The sequence below is a fragment of the Lottia gigantea genome (assembly GCF_000327385.1).
Source record: "Lottia gigantea unplaced genomic scaffold LOTGIsca_79, whole genome shotgun sequence".
Taxonomy (NCBI): Eukaryota; Metazoa; Mollusca; class Gastropoda; family Lottiidae; genus Lottia; species Lottia gigantea.
The window spans coordinates 269,880-293,888 of NW_008710630.1; the positions used below are offsets into that span (position 1 = coordinate 269,880).

The 24,009-nt window shown below is 37.3% G+C and overlaps 4 protein-coding genes across 4 annotated transcripts; 1 reads left to right on the forward strand and 3 right to left on the reverse strand.

Annotated features, from left to right (window-relative positions):
* Window positions 1-447: 447 nt before the first annotated feature.
* LOTGIDRAFT_132455 (hypothetical protein) lies at window positions 448-5,933 on the forward strand (the record flags this gene model as incomplete). Its single annotated transcript, XM_009066682.1, has 13 exons — window positions 448-598; window positions 969-1,127; window positions 1,296-1,450; window positions 1,885-2,028; window positions 2,403-2,484; window positions 2,679-2,794; window positions 3,131-3,256; window positions 3,614-3,709; window positions 3,971-4,122; window positions 4,324-4,433; window positions 4,751-4,863; window positions 5,184-5,345; window positions 5,736-5,933. Coding segments are annotated over 13 exons (1,764 nt in total), but the record flags the coding sequence as incomplete, so codon positions are not given.
* A 3,448-nt stretch (window positions 5,934-9,381) lies between these two features.
* On the reverse strand, window positions 9,382-14,747 carry LOTGIDRAFT_168762 (hypothetical protein; the record flags this gene model as incomplete). Its single annotated transcript, XM_009066683.1, has 14 exons — window positions 9,382-9,560; window positions 9,799-9,947; window positions 10,157-10,280; window positions 10,604-10,662; window positions 10,943-11,079; window positions 11,310-11,407; window positions 11,649-11,712; window positions 11,902-12,003; window positions 12,443-12,507; window positions 13,079-13,185; window positions 13,373-13,476; window positions 13,800-13,851; window positions 14,193-14,304; window positions 14,654-14,747. The coding sequence occupies 14 exons, from the start codon at window positions 14,745-14,747 to the stop codon at window positions 9,382-9,384; spliced, it is 1,446 nt and encodes a 481-aa protein (XP_009064931.1).
* Window positions 14,748-15,255: 508 nt separating this feature from the next.
* LOTGIDRAFT_236294 (hypothetical protein) lies at window positions 15,256-16,508 on the reverse strand (the record flags this gene model as incomplete). The annotated part of the gene is made up of 3 exons (XM_009066684.1): window positions 15,256-15,760; window positions 15,961-16,144; window positions 16,369-16,508. The coding sequence occupies 3 exons, from the start codon at window positions 16,503-16,505 to the stop codon at window positions 15,263-15,265; spliced, it is 819 nt and encodes a 272-aa protein (XP_009064932.1). The 3' UTR covers window positions 15,256-15,262.
* Window positions 16,509-17,539: 1,031 nt separating this feature from the next.
* Window positions 17,540-19,009, reverse strand: LOTGIDRAFT_168764 (hypothetical protein; the record flags this gene model as incomplete). The annotated part of the gene is made up of 3 exons (XM_009066685.1): window positions 17,540-17,953; window positions 18,283-18,481; window positions 18,858-19,009. The coding sequence occupies 3 exons, from the start codon at window positions 19,007-19,009 to the stop codon at window positions 17,540-17,542; spliced, it is 765 nt and encodes a 254-aa protein (XP_009064933.1).
* Window positions 19,010-24,009: the final 5,000 nt, after the last annotated feature.

Genomic DNA, 24,009 nt, shown 5'->3' on the forward strand with positions numbered 1-24,009 from the left:
TATAAAGGCCTTGATGAAAACCAGGCAAGTAGTCTTTGATAACAAGTGAGAGATTTGTTTCGTTCAAAAAAAAAACTTTGATGGAACCGCAGACGTGACATAAATTGTGTAGGTGGATAGCTGCAAAAATATTGATCCACAACTCAAGGGTTTGAAATCTGTTCAAGCAAGACAATTCCATTAATCAAAATCCCATCCAAAGCATGGAAAAATTAAGAGTCAATTAAGTTGTATAGTAGTGAACTCCTCCAAAGAGAAGTACCATCAGGTGTTTTGAAAGTATGGTCTGCTTTGCAAGCGAAACCCTCAACTACCATATAGGTAATAAATCGTCAATTGACTCATTTTTTTTAACACATAGTCTATATTTTCCAGACTGTTTCTCAAGATGATCTGAATCAGTTTAAAATTGATAATTTCTGCGAGTTTCAACAACATGATGCATGCTGGGACCTCAATAAACGTGGTGGGGTGGGGGAGACCCCCTTCCATCTTCTGTTTCTCATGGGCACCAAGGAACATACTGCTGTGGGAAAGATCTTTCTGGAGCTCTACCCTAGAATGTCACTGGATGTTTACGAAGGCAATGAATACTTTGGTGAGTTTATAGTATTATTTGTAACACAAGGCCTATAATAAATACTGTTTTCTTAGCACGATAAAAATCCAAAGTTCTAACCAGAAATCCCACAAAAAATCGTAATACATTGCGTACCAGCTTTAGAATTTTTACCATTGACTAATACAGAAAAAAACATAAAAACATGTCACGAAACAGTGAGCAAAAACAGAAATGGCTACTTGATCAAGCTGTTGCAAGCTGGCTGATTTTCAGAAGAACTGGCAGTGGTATCAGAATAGTTTTTACCTTAAGGAAGATTCAAATTGGCAGCACACAGCTACTGATAATTTTTTTTTTCTTTTACAGGTATATCAGCTGTTTAACGTTTATTTTTGCTTATTTTTAGGAGAAAGTGCATTACATATAGCAGTAGTGAATAATGATTTAGAAACAGTTAAACTATTAGTAAAACAGGGAGCCTTGGTTAACCAGAGAGCTTCAGGTCGTTTCTTTCTCCCAGAAGATGTCAAACATGGTAAAGATCCCAAAAATACAGACTATTTCGGTAAGTTCAGGGTAACTAGGATTTCTAGTGCACAAGTGGGACGCCTTTCACTTCTTTGAATCGAAGGGCCCCTGACTAATCTGGGACCTCTTACCATGATCAATTGTCCAGCCCCTCAGTCCACCCTGGGTTTCCATCCTCTATATTCTGTCCATGTTATCACTACAGGTTATGCGTATTATGGTGAATACCCTCTAGCCTTCGCAGCCTCTTTTAACTTCCAAGAAATCTATGACCATCTGTTAGAGAATGGGGCTGATCCAGACCTGAAGGATTCCTTTGGTAACACTGTCTTACATATGACAGTTATCTGCCATCAGCCAGTGAGTAGTCTATTGTATACTGTATAATTCCGAGTATAAAACGCCCCTCTGTATAATGCGCACTTATGTATGTAAGAAACAACAGAATGATGCATCAACATGGATGAAAACTAGGATGATCCTTTCTACTAACTGGTCTGTGGCCAAACCTCTTGATAATGAGTTTGAAGTAACAACATAGGTTTTTGAGGAACCTGTCTACCAACTGGTCAGCGGCCATCCTTTTTGTGATCCTTTCTACCAGCTGGTCCTTGACCATCTCTCTTAGCAATGATCTTAAATCTTAGGTTCTAGGGGATCCTATCAACCAGCTAGTCCTTGACCAAACCTCTTGGCATTCTTTTCAAGATTATCCATGTCCATTTACACCTGGGTAGACTGAATTGACTGGAATACTACAAAAAAGAGGCCCAAAGACGCAATCTCTTTTTCAGAAAATGTATAAATATGCAGTACAACATTTAACGAAGAAGGCCAATAAAGATATAGAAAACAACGCAGGTCTGACACCGTTAACATTGGCTAGTAAATTAGGTCGACAACAGATCTTCTCTGAAATGTTAGAAATCGACAGTATGGTGAGTGGAGAGCTCTTTAATAAAGTATTTTTATGAAATGGAATTAATAGATATACCATAGAGACAATAGTAGCTTTGTGGACTCTCTGAAAGGGATGCCAAATTAACAAACGAGTGTCCCATATATATGTTGTTAGCTATGTGGACTCTCCGAAAGTCTAGCTTTATGGAAGTGCAGAAGGTTCAAAATAAGTGCTCACCCTTTTGGGATACCGGTATATTTGTGGCTTGGTTTGTCAATCTGACATCCCTTCAGAAAGTCCCCAGTGTCTTCCCAATTTGCCTATTCCCATATTGGCCCTTTGTCACTATGCCTCTTACCCAATACCCATGATGCAGCTTGCCTTATCACATTATTTTTTTAACCTTTGTAGGTCATGTGGAAATACAGCAATATAACATGTTCTATGTATCCTCTTGAAAATCTAGACTCGGTAGATAGAGAGGGAAAAGCCAGTAAGTATAAACCTTTATATAAATGTTAAAAACTAAACACCATCATAAACCAAATGTGGTCTTCAACCAAAATGGTGGTTTACTGCAGCACTTAGTTTTCTTTATGTAAAGCATTGGCTATCTTAGCTGCAGCTCAGGGTGATGTTCCAAATATAAGGATCTTTTATAAATGTTTGGTATAATTTCTATCCCAGATTACAAGTCTGCTCTGATGATAATAGTTAATGGAGAAACAGACGGCCATCTTGATATGTTAGAAGGTGGAGTTATGAGACAACTTCTGGAGGAAAAATGGAAAACTTTTGGTCAGGTAAAAACAACAATTGTTCAACTCATAAGAACAACCGAGGCTGTCCTTGCTTTGGGTCCTTAGCTTTCAAATTTCAATCTACATAGGGAATTTCATGTGCTGTGAGCTGCCTGTGACAATTCTTGCATACAAGGACAGCAACTTGTTCATGAGGATCCAGACTACCAGCCAGCATTTATTTCCAACAGTCCACATAGCTATTTCTGTTTTTAATTAGTGACACAGATAGTGCTCTTGAGAGAAAACACAGTTTTAGCTGTCAACTCATTGTACCTAGATCTAGATTCCATTTCCATTGCATGGATTTTGTTTTAAAAATACTGTTTTGTATTTCAGAATCGGTTTATTGTGCGTTTATTGTTTGCATTTATTCATCTTGCTATGATATCTGTGTGTGTTTATACCAGACCCATGAGACACGGTCTACTAGAGATTTCTACTCCTACTGATACAGTGAGTATTGTTGTTCATTTGATAGATGTCTGACAGCTATATTCAAAAAACAATTTTTTTTGTACAAGGATAACAACTTATCCTTTCTACCTGCTGATCCTTGTCCATCCCCCTTGACACAGATTTTTCCAGGATTATCCGTACTCATTTACAGCTGGGTTGACTGACATTCACAAGCTAACCAAGATTAGAACCCACGGGCACCATTTGCTCAACATAACCAAGCAAATGATGTCATGTACAGATGACAATGCTCTTAACCACTTTACAACAGTTTCAAACACTAATTATTTCCCTTGATTTCTATTCTTTAAGCTGACCATGTTATCTATGGTACATTGAAATATTGTAATTCTATTATTTCAGGCCCGATTAGTATTTGAAATTTTAACATGTTTAATATGTTCACTAACTCTGATGATAGAACTCAAAGAAATCAGTGGAGTTGGATTCTTATTGTTCGTAAGAAACTGGGTAAGTGTGCTCTAACTACTGGCATTTTTATTAGGGACCAAGAATGGGGGGCACAACCTGCCTGGAACTGAGACAGCAAACACCAGCATACTCCTTATTTTATCATCATTGTAATCAAAATGACTGGTACAATAGCTTCCTTGACAGTTCTGCTTCCACTACTTGTTGAAACAAATATGAGGAATTTTTTTAAGGTATTAGGCATTGAGAAACTTTTGTACAATGTTAATTTGTGCTTTTACCTTCCAGAGACATGCACCAGACCAAGCTATCTATTTATTAGCCTGTACGTTAATATTAGTGTGTATTCCACTGAGATTAACTGGTCTCTCTGATATAGAGGATACATTACTCACCATCGCCGTGCCATGTTCTTTTATATATCTACTCTTCTTTGCCAGGTGAGTTTATGATCAAATTATCCAGACCTATTTTATTATGTTGTCCTTATATATGAGACTGGACAATCTAGTTTAAGTGAATATTTGACTTTAGTTTTAATTCATTTCGTTGGTCCATTAAAGTATATAAAACTCCATTTCATTAGTCCAGTAAGATACAGAACAGTAGGAAGTAAAACTCCATTTTCTTTCTATTTTTAGAGTATATCGGCTAACTGGTCCGTTCGTTACTATGGTATATGAAATGTGTATTAGAGATTTATTCAGATTTGGAATTGTATATATTATATTTTTAGTTGGTTTTACTCAAGGTAAGCCATGTAACCTTTATCTATTTCTAGATTAAACAGCATTATCCATAAATTAGAACTTTGGTCATGAATGTGTGTTGAAATTGATCTTCAGTATTCTGCCAATCTTGGGGTCGATCTGAGTATCCCTCAGGTTCTCAAGAACCAAACATCTTGTCATGGATAACATTTTTGGTTCTCCAGGATCATGTCTACCAGCTGGTACTTGGTCATCTCTAGCTAACAATATCTCCAAAATTATCAAAAAAATTTTTAAAATCCAAAATCTTGGTCATAATCAGAATCCATTGCATCTGACAAATTAATTTTTTTTTCAGGATTTTATTTTCTATTTGCTGATGTACAGACAGACAATACTGAAGTTTTAAAATTCTCCACGTACCCTGACACAATCATGAATCTATTTCAAATGACTCTCGGAGAATTTAAGGTAACAATTCATTTTTGATTTTGTCAAATTAGGGCTTCAACTAAGTTACTTTGGCTAGCTGGCTGGCTGGCCATGCTCACCTTTTCAGAATTCTTGGAAGAACTTGGCATTGTCCTCAGAGACTTCATGAAGCTAGTTAATTTCTTTTTCCGTCTGCCTTTTCAGAGAGTCCACATAGCTTTAAGAGATTGCTTTGATGCAATCCAATCACAGTTTTCAATGAATTAATTTGTGAAGTTATGAATCCAACATGATATTTGAATATTGTTGTTTTTGGAGACATAATAATTAATGGTGTTGGAATATTTTTTATTTTTCAGTATGAAACGTTTAATTACGCGAGATATGTTTGGTTGACGAAGTTTGAGTTTTTTATCTTTATGATCTTAGTACCTATTTTATTGTTAAACATGTTAATAGCCATGATGGGAAATACATACCATAATATTATAACTAAATCAGAGAAAGAATGGCGGAGACAGGTGAGACTCTTATTGGACCACCCAAAATCATGAGATACTTTTGTAACCACTCTACAATTTTTATCTCATACCATCTCAATGTTTCTACCGTGTTTCTCTTTAGCAGGTAACCCTCATATTTGGGACTGAGATAATAGATATTCATGGTGTCACATGATTTTCAAATTGGCCAATCAATAGGCTTAATTTTTACATTTTGTTTTGTAATTATCAACACACAAAATTGTGAATATTAGAAAAGTGTGGGCAACTCATCTGGTTGTTTTGATTGGTTGAAATTTACTGCCTCATATAAAGCTATTTGGATAAAGGGTACCACTTTCCATCCATTTATTGATAAGGGAGCATGGTTTAAACAACAATGATCTAGATCTATTCTTTATATTTCAGTGGGCGAAGATATTGATAGTCTTAGAGAGAGGGTTTTTTAAAAAACAACTGTTAAGGTTTCAAAGGGAATATTCTATAGAGTTCACAGATACTAAACGTGCCCTGGTGGTTATAAAAGCCTCCAACAAATCAAATGCTAAACAATCAAAAGCTGCCAAAGCTAACTGGAAGGTAGGCTGTGTATTTCATTCAGATTAAGAAGCCTCAAAGCTTAAAGCTTAAGAATTTGCCATAGGTTTGGAATTTTTTGCTCCAAAAAAGCGTACGCGAAGAATTGTACTTTGAAATTTTGTTGAGAAATGATAAATAGCTAACTCGCTGTCACTATCCTGACGAAATCTCCCTCATTGAACACTGCATTGTGTTACCTATCTTATTAGCCCAATGAAGTGCAGAAAACTATGATGTAAAACTCCATTTGATCTCCTTATCAAAACATTTTCAATTTTCATTGCAGAGAACAGTAAAGAGTGTAATAGTGCAGATAAACCTTCACAAGAAAAAGGGGACCAAAAAAGCCTTCCACTTAAAAAAGGCAAAGAAACGACACGCTAAAGAGTTTCATCGAACGAATACCCAGAGTTCCATAGTGGGACAACAGCCGGACTTGACCTCTACCGTGGAGAAAATAGCATGGGTTAAAGATGTGGATATAGATAAAGGTAGGGCAGTGTGGGCTGTTTTTCTCTGAAAGGATGGGCTGTAGCATCAATTGCTTGGTAACATCAAACAAATGGTGGTGTTTGGTTCTAATCTTAGTCAGCATGTAAAAATCTGACAATGTTGAATAAGTCATCTTTTCTCATTATTCCAGTTGACTCAGCTCTAAATGGGTACAGTAATCAGGGAAAGATCAATGCCAAGAGGTTTGTCACAGGACCTGCTGGTGGACAGAATTCTAATGGACTCATGTTGCTTTCCTTTTTAAGAAGCGACTGCTTGCTTCTTTCTTTCCTTGAAAATTATTGTCTCGGATTTATGCAAGCTTCCTACTTTTTGACAGGGCACTTTTCTCTTTTCCTTTTTCCATCAAAGTTCATTTCATTTTTAGGAAGAAAAATGTCCACAGTCTCAAAGGAAAGTCCAAAAATGACCAAAAAGGAAGATTTGCAGCAGACGTCAATGCCAGGAGGATCATGGGATTCTCTTCCACCAATATTTCCCAAATCAAAAACGATTGGACTACATCCTGATAATAAGATACACCCAATCAACACGCCTGACGATACAAGCGAGGGCGAATCACTGTCCAGCAGTGTACCAGTACCACATCCTGAGTCCAAACTTCCGGGCAAATTTGTATATAATGACCCATTTACTCAAATTAAGTGGGAAGAAGAAAAGTCATCAAGGACTAGGAAGCGATCGAAACCTGGAAAACCGCATCATGGATCACAGATTCTCTTAGTGACTGCTGATCATAATGAACAGAATGATGATCCAGTCGTGATGGAATCTTCTCATGTGTGATAAAATCCTTTAATGTGTGATGGAGTCCTTTACAGTGTGATGGAATCCTTTACAGTGTGATAAAATCCTTTACAGTGTGATGGAATCCTTTACAGTGTGATAGAATCCTTTGCTGTGTGATGGACTATACTGTGTGATGGAATCATTTACTGTGTGATGGAGTCCTTTACACTTTGATGGAATCCTTTACTGTGTGATGGAATCCTTTACAATGTGATGGAATCCTTTACTATGTGATGGAAACCTTTACAGTGTGATGGAGTCCTTTACTGTGTGATGGAAACCTTTACTGTGTGATGGAATCCTTTACAATGTGATGGAATCCTTTACTATGTGATGGAAACCTTTACCGTGTGATGGAATCCTTTACAATGTGATGGAATCCTTTACAGTGTGATGGAGTCCTTTACTGTGTGATGGACTACTCAGTGTGATGTCCTTTAAATGTGTAAAGTGCTCCTTCAGAGTGTGATGGACTCCTTCAGTGTGTGACGAACTCCTTCAGTGTGTGATGGACTCTAATGTGTAATGAACACCTTTAATATATGATAGACTATAATGTATGATTGCAATGTGATACATTGCTGATGGATGGTGACGTCATCGGACATATAATTTCATCCTATAAGAGATGGAATTAAGTAATTGAATTTGTGATGGACATGGCTAACGCCTGATGGACTCCTCTCATGTGTTATTGACTCACTTGGTATGTGATGAGCTCATCTAGTGATTCACATGTAAGATGTCTGATGGACTCATTTAGGGTATGATGGAGTCATTAAGTATATATATGCATATATGCGATGGACTTCATTAACGTTACATGGACTCAACCCATATGTGATGGACTCGTTTGATTAACAAAGGAGCCAATTTTACTTGCCTGAAAGTATTTGCCTATTTTATTTAAAAATCAGGAAAACACAATTTTTACTTATTTTATATGAATTTAGCATAATATTTTATCAAAGATATTTTTATCAACTATCTAGCAAAGCTTAAGGTGTTTGAAAAGTCTTGTTTTGGTCACAATTTTTAAAGTTTGTAGCTGTGATACAAGGTTTAACCTGCTGAGACGCACTTCATAAACAAATAGATACACTTTGTAAATATTAATTGGACCAAAAAAGCTAAAAGTTTAGGTTAGGTATGTTTCATTCTAATTTTTTTTTTTTTATAACATTCCATTTTTTATAACTTTATGGATAAAAAAAAATAATATTTTTAAACTAAAATATAGTATTAGAAATTTTAAAACAGAACCTAAAAAAACATGTAGGTATGTTATATTTTATTATTTGTTGATAATGTTATTTTTCAAGCATTCAGGTGATATAAATTTCTGCTGAAAATGCAAAATGCAGGGAGAGAAGTCCAAAATAATCATATTTTAAAAAAAAAGGTAGGGTTTTCAACCATCTTTCCTTAGGAAAGGGTGATTTTTTTTATATTATATACCGTATAATTGCGTGTATATTGTGCAGAATTATACCCTACAAAGAGCTTGCCAAACTGAGGAGTGAACATTAATTAAAGACAGTCTAAAAGATTCAGTATTTGTTTACAGAGGTTTCCCAGTCAATAGTGACGAACTGCCATTTGGTTATTGGTCACTGTTGGTCTGAGATGCCGATATGGAAACCGCACCCCACAGACCAACTAATGCCAATTCAGTTTTGAAATATTTTTTGTAAGAAAAAGGCCAAGCACAATCCGGACGAACTTGTTAAATGAATAAATTATTTCACATAATTCAGTTTTCATTCTTTCTTCCATCACTGCCTTATTTTGTGGTTTCCTTTATCCAAATAGATTCGTTTGAGTGAATTCTAACCAATAAATAGGTCCATTTTTTTTATACGAGAGACCATGGGTTCTCCTTACTTGAATAATATCTACGAGTTTCGTATTGTTTTTTTACCAAAAAAATCGTATATAGAAGGATGTTGATTGGTCGGTTTGAAATCAGGTGCCATCAAGAATATTTATTATCTCAGAATATTACCTAATAGAGTGAAACACGGTACAAATACATAATAGATGCAGATGCATAGGGAGACGATTCAACAATTAACATCATAAAAAGGAAATAATGAGATGAAATGAAATAGCGTTTTACGTCCTACTTTTCTGTACTTGGAGTGAGCAACGCCATGCAGTATGCAATGAGGCCCTAACACCATCCTGGCGAGAACACCCCGCCATTGTCTTCAGCTATAGTTTTAGCTTTAGGATCATCCGTAGGATACTTGGCTGGTACCATCAGCTTTCTGTTAGCAGTAATCCTGGAAGTCAGATCTTTCACAATATCAGGATTAGTTGTTGCCATGTCATTACGTTCTGTAGGATCGGCTGGAAAAGAAAAATTATTGACGTCCATTATTAGTGAGCTGATATCAAATATGGCACAAAAGACATCTTGGATTTCTCAGGATCTTACCAGGTAGCATTATGTCCGATCTCTTATGGATTATATCTTATTCGGGAATAATATAGCCTAAACGTCAAATGGGTATTTTGGGCATTGTGGACTCTCTGAAAGCTGAAAAACTCATTCGCAGAGTGATATGGAACTTTGAATATATCCTACCAGTGATATTGAAGAGCCTAGCTGGAATATCAGGATGAGAAGGATTATAAACCATCTCATAAACCGGTGTATCGGTAGTATCATTCATTGGTGTGTACCAACCATCAAACGTTCCTGGATATCCTAACAGCAGCTTCATATCGCCTACTCTGGGAAAGATAAATTAGGCGGGTTTGAGAGAATTCTATTTTTGAAGGATTTAAAGGGATACAGGCGTCAATTTTTAGCTACCTGTATCTCTTTTCAAAAATGAAGAGCAAAATCAAGGGTAGCATAAATCAAGTAACAATGTAGTTTATTGAGTGGTAAATGAACTAATGGTTGATAATATCAAAAGGGTACTACCGGAAATGCCTACCTTATCCCAGCATGCCCCTGACTGGGTATCTCAAAATCATCAAGGTTATAGATAAACTCCGTTCTATTGGACGGTATGTTCATTCTGATGGCGTCCCATTGGTTGATTCCATCCATACCAAGAACTATAAGAGTCAAAAACACTTTTGCTAGAAAGGATGCGAGCGAAAAAAGCTAACTTGGGAGGTCTTTAAGTTCAGATCTGCTGCACAGGCCGAAGTCGTCTCTACTTCAGGATTACAATGGACGACCAAAGAAAATCAATAACCAAAAAAGATTGTAATCTAATTTAAATCTTAACCAGAAACAGAAAAGCAGGACGTAAAACTCCATTCCGTTTCATTTGTTTCAAATCACTTTCAAGTGAGGTAACAAGGGGAAGATTTACCTCAGCTGAAAAGGTCCACGTGGTCATATGCATGTGATTGAAATAAAACGCACTGTATACCTTGTTCTGCGCCTGCAGCCCCAATTAATGTCGGCATCCAATCTATAGCATGGATCAATCTGAAAAAAATAATAGTTTAATCAATTTTAATAATAGCTTTCTGTAAAAAGGACCTCGCTTATCGGCACACTTAATATAAGACAAAGCTTCTTATACTCCGGAGATTAAAGTAACAAGCTTTAGAACTGCCTAGGGAACATCGATGTCCAGCAGCTGATGATATTCCAATTCAGAACAATTTACAATTTACAATGCCATCATTAAATCTGCTTAAATTCTGGTTAACAGGCTCGACAATGAACAGTATGACACTCGTTTAAACTAGTCTATGTGTCTTACCCTTTATAAGTGATGCCTGTCTGTTGAAGACCGTACCCCGACATAAAAGCTGTTACTCGGGTACCGCCCTCCCATAAACTGTGTTTTGATCCCCGTAGAGGATAGTTGTTACCATAATTTAATAGTTCGGCACCATTCTGGAATTATAAACAGGAATGTTTTAGCTACATGTGAACTCTCTGAATCGATGCTGAGGTTGGTAAACCATGTCGCACAGTAGTTTCATCTTTTCTGGTGGTATCAAGTTGGATTACGCATGCAGTATTAGTATCAAGTGATTTCAATTCGAAACTTCACTGTTGACGGTTTGTCATAATAAATTGGCAGCGAACGGATTATGATTTTGAAAGCTAGACTAACAACTTACATCAGAAGTGAAGAGTATCAGGGTATCTTGTAGAATTCCTTTATCGTCCAGAGTTTGAGTAATATTACCTATAGCTTCGTCTAATATGGTTACCATACCTATAGAGAAATAACATAATGTGGCATGTCACGTAACATACAAAACACAACCCGGCGTGAAGCGAAAAAGTGAGACGTGGCGCAGCGTGACGTGACGTGACATAAAGCGAAACAGTGTGATGCGATACAGCGTGACGTGATGCGACGTAGCGTGATGTAACGTGATGTATCTCAATAAAGCGTGATGCGAAGTGACGCAGCGTGACATGACGTGACACATTGAATGATCAAAAAGACTCACCAGAAAAGATCTTTCTTCCATTATTTACAACATTAGGATATAAATCAGAGTAAATCGACGGTACCTTAAATAAATCAAATTTTGATTGGTTAAGATTTCACGTCCTTATTTGGAATAAGTGAACCATTGTCCCTTGTATGTATTGATATGGGGTGCGGTTTAACTACGATGTTCTTCATTATTTAAGTTCCACATTGACAAACTTTTTTATGATTGTATCCCCTTAAAAGGGTAAGTGAACAGTGATCCCTACCTCAACAGGTCCGTGTGGATTTTGAAATGGTAAATACAAAAACAGTGGTGTATTGACATCGTGGGCTGAAATTATTTCCTGGGCTCGAGTTGTGAAGAAAAACTGAAAAGAAAAGTAGAGGAAATAATTACAGCTTTAGCCTCTGACATCCAGACTGTCTATTGTCACAACTAGGTAGACATAATGGGACTGGACGATAGAGGCCATTACAGTTTATTCATCTGTGTAACTAGCAAGATCCTTCAGTGCCAAGACATAAACAGATATCACCCTTTTTCCCATGTCTAGCTGAAATCATTACACTGTACCAAGGTACAGTACAATTGCGAGTGTAAACCGCATCTAAAGTTAGACGCATATCATTACATAATGTGTTCTGCTGGCCGAATAATGATTTGTGGTACAAAATCCACGGTAGCCCCACCGTATATAACTATCAACTCTACAACTTCAGGGACTGGACCAATGCAATTGCTCCCTTGATGGCAAATGGATGGATATAAGTTGGCCTTGACCCTGAAGAGATAAAGTTGTTTCTTACCGTTGAATATTTGCCCTGATATTCCCATGCTGGTCTTTGGTCATCGTGTAGATCATAGAATTGTCCTGAAACAAGAAATTGGTCATCTGGAATATTTGGTCATTAATTCAACATAGCTATAAGGACCCTTCGAAAGGGATGCTTTCGCTTAATTTATTTCATTTGCTCAGATTGATAACGAATGGCATGAGAGAGAGAGAGAGGGGGGGGGGGAGGATATTACCCCTTTTAGAATTTAATTTGCGAGTTATTTGTCATTTGTATAGTAAGTTATAGTATAGTCCTTGTGAGATTTTGTCATGTTAACCCTTTCAATACAGGTGATTAGTTTTCAACTTGTGTTCATTAGTTAATGGGCCTTCACACCATAGTGATCACTATAGCGTATGTTTGCGAATAAGATCAGCGGGCATAAGTTTCGAACGCAACTCAGTATTCTTGACCACTTCAATATTTACAACCATACGCTACTAGTAATCGCTTTGGTGTGAGGACACCTTTAGTTTGGATTATCTACACTACACTACAGACGTATGTAGTCTTCACTTGGCTTCATTTATTATCATTTATTGGCTGACGTACAGGTACGTTGGAGGCCTGTTACCTAGAATAATTTGGGAGTGCGTCCAGTCTTACCCGAGTCGTGAGTATAGTGATCTTCTTTAGCATTGTAATATCCTAAAAACGAGTCAAAACCTCGATAGGTCGGTGTACAGTTTAAATTACAGAAACCGAGATGCCACCTGAAACATAACGATGGAAATATAATAAAGGTATTGTAAGGTTTTCTTAACTTTTTATGTATATCGGGGACACTGATAGGAGCAGTTTGCACCTTTCCAATTTGTCTGTTTGTCTTGCAATTTCACGTTTATCAAAGTACAAAATGGTTGATTTTTAACCTATTATGGCCACGAGGGTAGTACATACTTGCCTACAGCATGGGTTGAGTAACCTGCGTTCTTTAACTGTTGAGGTAATGTAGTAATCTCTAATGGTAAACATACGTTCTGGTACGGCTGGATACCTACATGCTGTAAAATAACACACAGTCAGTCACAAAAGTGCATAAATTGGAAGCCGCAAAGGGATACTATGCTTTATTCCGTATGGTTTAAATTTTCTATTGGTTTCCTTGAAAAGATGTTCACTAAGAGTTACTGCCCTTCATTGAAGCCTATCAATGGCCATATAAAGGGGCATAATGCTATTAATATAAGAATTAAGGGCAATAAACTCTGTTATTACCGAAGTTGTCTCCCTTAAACAAAGCCTAGTCAAGAGAAGGGGCACAACTCTGTTTCTATCGGTAGTAGAGGGAAGAAACTCTGTTATTACCTAAATGAGCACAACTCACCTGTAAACCTGTCCTAAAGGGATATTTCCCTGACAGAAACGCGGAACGTGACCTGAAAAATAGATTTTTACGTCATAATCTTCAGAACCTCATGTTACTAATCGATATAGGTAACGCACTGCAGTGTACCATGGGGGAAATTTAATGGGAGATCTGTGCCTATTTGCCTTTCTCCAAAAGTTTTGTTGTGTACAATCCGATACATGGCGTCATGGATTCGATCTATCAAAACGACCAGAAGCATTATCCATGTGGACTCTCACACGGTATATCGAATTGACAAACCCAATCGCATAAGTGTCTCACTCTCACGTGTTCGTGTTTGTGACGCTATTATGTGACTTTTCATTATCTGCATAATTAGTAGTCGAAGAAAAACGAAAACTAACTTACGGGCAGCCCGCGGGAAGAGCATAAGAACTGTCAAATATAACTCCCTGTTTAGCTAATCTGTCTATGTTTGGGGTTATCATATTGGGATTCCGGAAACTGACATCGTTCCATCCTATAATACGAAATGAAATTGAGTTTTACGCCCTTATATGCGTAAGGGGGGGGGGGGGGGGGGTGGTGGTCAAACAATTATTCAAAAAGAGAGGGGGGGGGGGCATGCAACCCCTTCGCTCTCCGTAGAAACCCCTCTGTTTAATTAGTCCAAAGCTAGCTGACTATTTACCGACTGCCTCCACGTAGTCAGCCGATTTCGGGCTACCCATAAGCTGATACTTAGTCGACTGTATCACTTTAAAGTCCTTTATAGTACCTTGCAGTAGTTAAGAGCCCCACAATGGGTCAACTTATAAAAGCACTGACCATGGATTTAGATATAAGTCAAGAAAGAAAAGGACACCTACCCAAATCATCAGCGACTATGAACAGAATATTTGGTTGTTTACATTGTACACAGACAACAAAACACGAAAGCAAAAGTAAACGACGAACAATCATAGTTGACGATTATAAATTGGGAATATACAGTAGTAGATTACAACTGACCTCACTGATTAGATGGTCTACTTATATAAACAATTGGGACACCATGACATTATATTGAATAACAAGGGCGATAATTACTGTATGGTATATCGATATGTGTCAGAGGTCTACATCAATTTTTTACCACATTGCAGAAGCTACATAAATATTGAGATAATCTATATGTCCCCAACCTTTCTCAATCAAGCTAAACGTTCCGCTCAAGAATGGCCTAAGAAAATTTCTTGGGGAAGCTTCAAGGAATTGTAAGTAACCCCGGGTCTCGGGGAGGCTGAAATTGTTGTGGGAGGGAGTGGGGGAATTGGTAGGGCAAAACAAGACACCTTATGGTGTAGCAGAAAGGGACACTTTAAACTCATCAGTCGAAGTTTTCCAGGTGGTCTTAGTAAGTCGCTACGAGTCTTTAAACACTTGCTGGACCACCCTGGCTACCTAGAATGAATCAACAGAAAACCAAACGTACAAAATCATAATGTATTACGTTGTACTGTTTCGGTGTATAAAATAAGGACAAACATAAGAGTATATAACAACATATAAGGTAGAAACCCATTGGCCACTACCGACACAGTGATAGTATATATAAACCAAAAAACGGTTAGTGCAACTCGACCGGGAGACCATAAAATCTCCAGCCCGTTATCAGCATTCTCTTGCGCAGCTTCCGGTTGATCTTGATCCGCTTCCGGTTGATCTAAATTATTAAAATTTTCCCACTCCGATTCCGATTCCGGGTTATGCGAGCTGCTGTTGGTTTCCACAGATGTGCTGCTTTTCGGCATCACTGTGGCTCCGTCATTACTTGAATCGTCCGACTCGGTTACGTCCATAGCTTTCTTGATGTAGGCTACACCTGGATACAAGCGTTCAAAAGTGTCTGGTTCGCTCACTTCCGTCGCATCGTAGACACTGGGTGTTTGCGTTCCGATTGATCGTAGGTCAGTGACCCCATTCTCATCACAGAACTGAAAACAAAAAGAGTGAATATAAAAAAAGTTGAACGTCGGTTTGGGTCCACATAAAAACATAATATTAGATGTAGATCTCTTTTAAAAGTATACATTGAAAATCGTCTTCATTGGGACAGACACCCGTTCATCGCCACCCCAGCCCCTCACGCCAGTCACAGAAATAACATCGGACACCAGTTTCGACGTAAGCTTACCTGTTTCTTTTCCCGTTTCCATCCCTCTACGACATCTCGTAACCCATAAGATACAGGTACGGACTGTTTGATTATAGGCTCCACGGAGGTACCATATCGACATGTCGGACACCGAAACTTGATCTTACTGAGTTTTGAGGTACAGTTGAAATCTCGGGCTGTTAGGGCCAATCTTTTGACACAACTAAAAATAAATTATTGAAGATACAAAACATAGGATCGTCTTGCTTTATTTACTTATTTAGATTTCATTCTTCTGAAACTATGAGTCGCTGTCTGGACAAACTTTCCCCACTGCACACAACAAGGCATTGACTTCGAACGTATTGAACTGCAGGCCAAATGCCGTGGAGAAACAATTTCTACGACTACAGCCGAGAGCAACAACAAACACAAGATTTTACTTACCACAGACAAAATGAGTGTCCACAATGAAGGGTATGGGGGTTGGTGAAATATTCCAAACACACGTTACAAATTAGTTCCCGACTCCAATGGTTGACATCTGTCACAAAAGACCTTCTTGTCTCTGGGGTTATGGCCATGACGGATGTGGAAACACGTCATCATCAGATAGCGTCATCCTTCGATTCCATCTCGCTAGCAACACATATCTTGGTGCTCTTTTGTAAGCATTAGCTAGTCCAAAGATATTAGATTTGGATGTAGTGGGGTAGTGAAATTACATATTAAAATGGAGCTTTATGAGCTTTAGTTATGCATCTGACGCAACTAGATATATTTGACTGAACTACGTGCCTTTTTAGGACAGGCTGTAACAGTCGAATAGAGCGTCAGAATGATATCGTTTTGCTTCTCTATGTCGATGGTGGTCGTGGGTTCTTGTCTCGAACGGCGTGTGGTAGTCTTTTGACTTTGAATAAGTATCTTTTTTAATATGTCCTCTGTAAATTGGTATCCTTCAGATTATTCTGGGAGATCAATGCTAAAAGGTTTGGCCAAAAACCAGCCTGAAAGGATCTTCATGAAAATGGTTAATTTTTTCTTACGTTATTCAACTAAGGAGCAATTATTGCACACAATTTACATTGTAGAGTTTTTATTTGGCAAAATAAAGACGTTCGAACACGATAGGCCTCATTGTCGTCTTAATGTAGACCCGGAGCGTTTATAAAATAATAATAATAATAATAATAATAATGCTCAAGAAATATCAAATATAAAAGCATTACACAATATTCATATTATGACGACAACAACGTTCTGTTCACATAAACGTAGTCCTTGTTCGTTCGTAATCGTAGCCATAAAGACATAAACTTAAGCCGTGTTTAAATTTGTGCAGAACCTCACCCAAGTTAACGACCTGTATAACTGAATAATCGAAATAGGTTTAATTGCAAATAAAATGGGGTTTCAAAAACAAGTGTTGCCAACCACCCCCCCCCCCCCCCCCTGCACAGTTAGAATTCAACAAAAACGTAAACGGATTGGAATTAGGTTTTCTTTAAACCTAAAAATGAATTTGAAGGTATAGTTTGGTTTGAGTAAATTTTAACATAAAATGGTATGGTTTGGTTTGAGAAAGTTTAAACACGGCTTTAACAATATAGATTATCTAATATATAGATACATGATTGGGTTTGGGAAGGTTAAAGCCCGATGTACACTGACCGGAACCACAAACCGAATACGATACGATTGCAGGGTCGATATTGACGTCATCGCGCGGCATCTTCGATTGAAAAACATATTTCTCCATTCCTTTGTTTTTGTTGCACGTATTTTGGGGATTTTTCTTGGCTTTTGAGCAACTTTCCGCAGCAAAAGTATCGGAATATTGGTTTCGGATTTTTTCAATCGAGAAAAAGGCGTCATTAATTACCGACCCGCCTTTTAGTGATGACGTAAAACGATCAAAATCTCTGGTGATTTTTTCAAATTCACCGGAAGTGAGAAATGGAATGGTCGATTTTTTCTTTGAATCTTCTTCAGTATCAAAAAATTTCTCAGTATTGGTTCCTTCATCGACCTGAAGACAAAAAAAACATTATCAAAAATAAATGAAGTAATCTGATTGGTCAATGAAAAAGTCAGTGATAGAAACTGACCAATTATATAACTGGTACCCGGTACTAATAAAGACACCGATATACCGATACGGATACTGAGGTGATGTCGATGCAAAATGTGCTGGCAAAGGGGTCCTCGAGGACCAGCCGGGAGTACGACTCACTGCAACCTAAAGAACCTTCGTTTTAAAGATGGCCAATTTTATTTAATACTTCGCCTCATATTTTAGCAATAAAAGCCGCCCTGATGATGTACTAGTATCCGAAACTTGAGATGCAATTGACTTACCATTTTGGATTTATTTTTAGTATTTTTTCTCCCTTTCAAACCATCTATCAAAGACTGAATCGGGTAGTTCAGTGTAACATCACGCTGTAACAAAGCGACCACGAAAATCGGACAACGACAATTCGGACAACCAATAGTCAAATCGTGAACGGGAACTTTCTTGTTTCGGTTGGCATGTTTTCCCATTTGAAGTAAACAGCTAAAAAAGGAATTAAAATGAAAATGAGTTTTAGGGTTTGGGCGTCAAGTTGTTTGATCAAACGTTTTCCACTGAGTGTAGTGTAGGGAACCAAAAAGGTTAACTCTTCGCCCGAACAGGAAAGGTTCTTTAAATAATAGGAATGCAAAAGGTTATTAGTTCTAAATATTCTTTACCAGTTGATTGATCTAAATTTCAGCCTAATCTATCGACTCTTTTCAGAATTCAAATCATACTTTGACTTTGTCAGCAATCAGTTAATGATAAATCTAGTCTGGATCTAATCTTACCTAATACTTTCCTCGTTCATGTTTTCTTGTAAGGGAACGATAATAAAAGAATACGAGCAAGCAACCTAAACGCTAAGCTAACTTACTTGTAACAAAAGGTATGTCCACACGGTAAAACAACTGGATTATCATAAAACTCTAAACAAATTCCACATTTCAGTACTTGAAGCACATCTTCACCCAGATAATCATGAAACCTCTCGCAGTAGAGAATGCTGTCCGAACTATGCATGCTCATTTCGCAATTTTTTTGAAAAAAGGTTGAAAATACGCGAGTACGTCCTAACGCGACGGATGTCAAAAATAAAATGGCGACTTTGTTGCTATGTTCGTTAATAAAGCTATAACGTCATAAACCAAGATTTTTGTGACGTGCGGATCGCGAGACTTCCTCGCGAGCATTGTGTCATTATGCATTAATTTGACTCAAAAGAAGTCCATTTCCAAAACTAGAAATCCTGACGACAAAAGGATGAGTTCTAGTGATTCTAAAAATGTCTGAATTGATTAAGGAACTGTGTCTTTTTTTCTGTCATTATTGCAAATTTTTTTTAAGTACCAGTCAAATAACAGGGGAGCGGTGCAAATAGACGAGGCAAATTTTCCAGTGCGTTAAAGGTACGAGATGAGGCCTATCGTACCATTACAAAATCCCACACCGCACGACGCCACATCTCGTTAAATATGTATAACATCGCCTAAAAGCTCAGATATCAACCATATTGAACTCATTTTATAAATCAGAAATCAGCTACCGTTAGGCCCGATTCATAGAAGCCTATAGTCAAATACCTCCGACAAAAGCCTTTCAAAGTAACGTCATAATTGAATTATAATATTTAAAAGGGCATTGTGTTACGTCGACGTTATTACAAAACCAAGGTATCCATATAGAGCAGGAACTTCTGTCAGAACTTATACCATGTCGCTTATAAGATTTACTCACGTTCGTCCGATATTAGCTCGACTTCACGGTCCAACCAACGTGAAGGAAAACATAAGGCTGTCCGTCTACATATGCCGCTATCTACAAAAACATTATCTGAGCACCACCGCTCTTCTGTCAGCTAATACATTTGACCCTGGAGACAGAAAAAGAGGTAAGAAAAGCTATAATTGAGATGAAATAGAGTTTTATGTCCATATTGCTCTTATCTTTGTTGGACAAATGAAATAAAATGGACTTGTGTTTTGTATAGTCTATGACAAATTCTACATTGCTATACCTTATTGGAGAAAAGATAACAACTAAAGCCATGCAGTGTGCCATGAGGTAAAATTATATATACATTATCAACTAGCCTTGCAAAATGCCCCTGTATATTGAATTGGTCCAATCGTGTACAAAAAGTTAAAATTGATTAACGAATTTCAATTATTAGTGCAGAGCATAGTGTTATTATTATAAGAGAGGGCCTCTCATAGGTCCGCGCTCTCTATACTTTACTATAGTGAGTGCTACAGATTAGCGTTTTTTGTCGTTTATTTTTAGATTGATGGCTGAAATGAGCCGACTTTCAAACGTATTACTACAAACCTTAGCATTAGATCTTTTTCTTTGAAGATTCGAACCTATACAACACCCAATTTCTCTATCCAACTCACTATAAAGATTGATTATCTGTAATTTGAATTTATCTGAATTTATTTTATTTTCAGCATTTCGAATGAAAAAGATGATCAAGGACCCTAAGGAGCTGGTGAAATCCCTTCTGAGCCCTCTGATAAAAACAGGCGATACCGTGGAACCCATGATGGTCTATAGACAAACTTATATTGATGGTAAACCCTTTTGGAACGTGTGCCTACACATCCACTGGCCCCATAATATTCATCTATCAGCCATACATCGTTCTCTACAACAGGCGGAGGAGGACGTTTATTATAAGGCTTGTGAGGTTTATCAGGTAAGAAAGTCCAGTATTCACATGAGGTAATGAAATGAAATGCAATGGGGTTTCAAGGAAATAGATTTCGAGGATAGGAGGGTTAGACTGTGATGTACCTTATTGGACTAATGAAATGAAGTTTTATATCCCACTGTTCTGTATCTTATTGGACTAATGAAATGAAATGGAGTTTTATATCCTACTGTTCTATATCTTATTGGACTAATGAAATGAAATGGAGTTATATGTCCTACTGTTGTGTATCTTATTGAACTAATGAAATGAAATGGAGTTTTATATCCTACTGTTCTGTATCTTATTGGACTAATGAAATGAAATGGAGTTTTATATCCTACTGTTCTGTATCTTATTGGACTAATGAAATGATATGGAGTTTTATATCCTACTGTTCTGTATCTTATTGGACTAATGAAATGTAATGGAGTTATATGTCCTACTGTTCTGTATCTTATTGGACTAATGACATGAAATGGAGTTTTATATCCTACTGTTGTGTATCTTATTGGACTAATGAAATGAAATGGAGTTTTATATCCTACTGTTCTGTATCTTATTGGACTAATGAAATGAAATGAAGTTTTATATCCTACTGTTCTGTACCTTATTGAACTAATGAAATGAAATGGAGTTTTATATCCTACTGTTTTGTACCTTATTGAACTAATGAAATGAAATGGAGTTTTATATCCTACTGTTCTGTTCTGTTCTGTTCCTTATTGGACTAATGAAATGAAATTGAGTTTTATATCCTACTGTTCTGTATCTTATTGAACTAATGAAATGAAATGGAGTTTTATATCTTACTGTTCGGTATCTTATTGAACTAATGAAATGAAATGGAGTTTTATATACTAATGTTCTGTACAATACGTGTCTCGTGAGATAAATGGAGAATTATTTCTTATACCTCATAGGGTCATTGGCATTCCAATCCTAAATAATTGAATTTCAGAAAATGGGATTAATTCACGAAAGCAATGGCCAAGTCCGTTCTGTCAATGAAGAGAAGGTGTTCGATGTGTTACATACGATGTACGAGAAGGGAACGTACGTTGACGGTGATACAAGCAGTAAACACAATTTTAGGCTGTACACCACGAAATCCAAAAAAGATAACCACCATGTTTGGAGTTCGGAGATCAATGTCCCTTGGCCGTTCTCTTTCAGTGTGTCTAGCGCCGGCTACTCCTTCTATTCTACACAGTATATGACTTGTTTGTTGGCTTACACCAGGTTTAAGGTAAGTCTCGCTTAATTTCAGAATCAGAAATGGAGTTTGCACGTCCTATTTTTGCATACACTTTAAATAAACCAAGCATTAATGAACCGGACCTCAAAAGGAAACCTTAAATCCAAAACAACATTTTAGCGAAACATTGGTAGCAGCTAATGAATGTTTCACTTGAGGAAGTATTGAGAATGAGAATGTTGTGTATAATAAGAGAGGGCCTCTCATAGGTCCGCGCTCACTATAAGTGTCTTCCAATTATGTATTTTATATCACAGATTTTGGATTATTGAGTGAATATCTCAGTTTGTATATAATGATTGGTAGCAATCAGTATAATTTACATTAGGCAGCCATTTTCTATTCAGGTTTTGGGGTTATTGAACGAAAAGAACAATTTGGCTGTCCATAAATTACCAAGTATCAGGAAGTTATCCAGAATTCCAGAAGAGAAGAGGGAAATGTCACGAGAAGAATTCGGTCCGAATTACGAGATTTACGTGGACGCTTCCCAAAGCGGACTCGGGGCGTATTTACTAACACGGGACACGAATGATACAATCCGCTGGATATCCGAAGGTTGGCCGGAACACTTCTCGCCGTCTGATCTTAACGACGAATTTCGTCTTAAATTCGATTCCTGTTTCTGGGAATATTTTGCTTTAGTCACTGCCGTGTACACTTGGAAACAGAAGTTCATCAATAAAAAAGTATTATGCTGGTCGGATAATAAGTCTGCTGTGGATTTCACCAATCATGGTCCGGGGCCAGGAGAAAAACTGCTGCAAAAATATGGCCGATTGTATCAAATTATGATTCAAACTTGCGCCAAGTACAATATAGACCTCCGAGCTCTTCATGTGAAGAGAATCCATAATCATAAAGCTGATTTGTTGTCCAAATTAAGGATTTCGGAATTTAAGAAAATGACGCCCTGTGCTGAACCTTTGCCGAAAAAGACCAAGAAATTGATGTTTTGGAAACCACTTGTGGAGTCGGATCCGAAGCCCGGAAAATCAGGTCCGGACTTAAAAGAGTAGGACGTTTTCGGTAGGTTATTTAAGGCTGGGTTCTAAGAATACTTTTTGTGGGTGGGGATGAATAGGGAATTGTTTACTATGGGTGAAAGGTACTGCGCGAAAAATTTGAAAATCATTCTCTATTCAGACTATTAATAGCCCCTGTCAGGAGGGTGATTTGATAATTTCGTGCTTTGGTTTACTCAGCAACCTTTTTCAATTTTCAACCGCGGGGTATTGTTAAAATTTAATTGAAAAGGGGCATAATTCTTGAAAAGCTAATAAAAAGTCTAGCAATCTGATTGGATAATAAAGCTAATTTAGTGATTGACCAATCAGATGACTCGAATTTTAAAATCGTCATGTTTACCGAAATCAGCCCGCAGGTTAAGAAAATGTGTCGTTTTGTCTCTGTAATGTTGGTATTATAATAAACTTTGTAGATATTTGTATATATTTTGTGTTCTTGGGATATCATACAGTTACCAAAAGATATCAGGATTGTCGAGTTATTGCCCTTGACTTAGCTAAGAATGATGTTGTGTTGTTGTGATAAGTAGGAGGGGATATATATTGCAATTTTCGTCGTGTCAGAAAGTTTTCTAGCAAGCCGACTTACAGTCGGGAAATTCAAGGACCTAAAAGATTCAAAACAGTCTATCCAACCAGCATCGTAGACAGGGTGACATTGAGAAGAAAACACCTGAGTAAAAATATCATCAATTTTATTGAGAAAAAGATAAAGATGTAAGAAAAATATAAATGGGTGAATAAATTGGCGTTTGATCGATTGTGAAAATGCACCACAAAAAGACATCGAGTCCACGATGAAGGGAAAAGCGTATCTGACAAACCATCCAAAACTAGACATTCTAAAGTGGGGTAAAGATTTTACTGTTCATCAGACCGCTTCCAAATATAAAAAAGAACAGTCTATTATGGTTAGGGTATATTTTCAAGCTTCAGCGCATTACCACTTAAACTACCTCAAAGAAAGTGGACTGTTCGAGATTGTGTTTTCTTGCACATCAAACATACACAAGAAGAGTAAACTATATTCTAAGGTGGAATTAATGGTCAA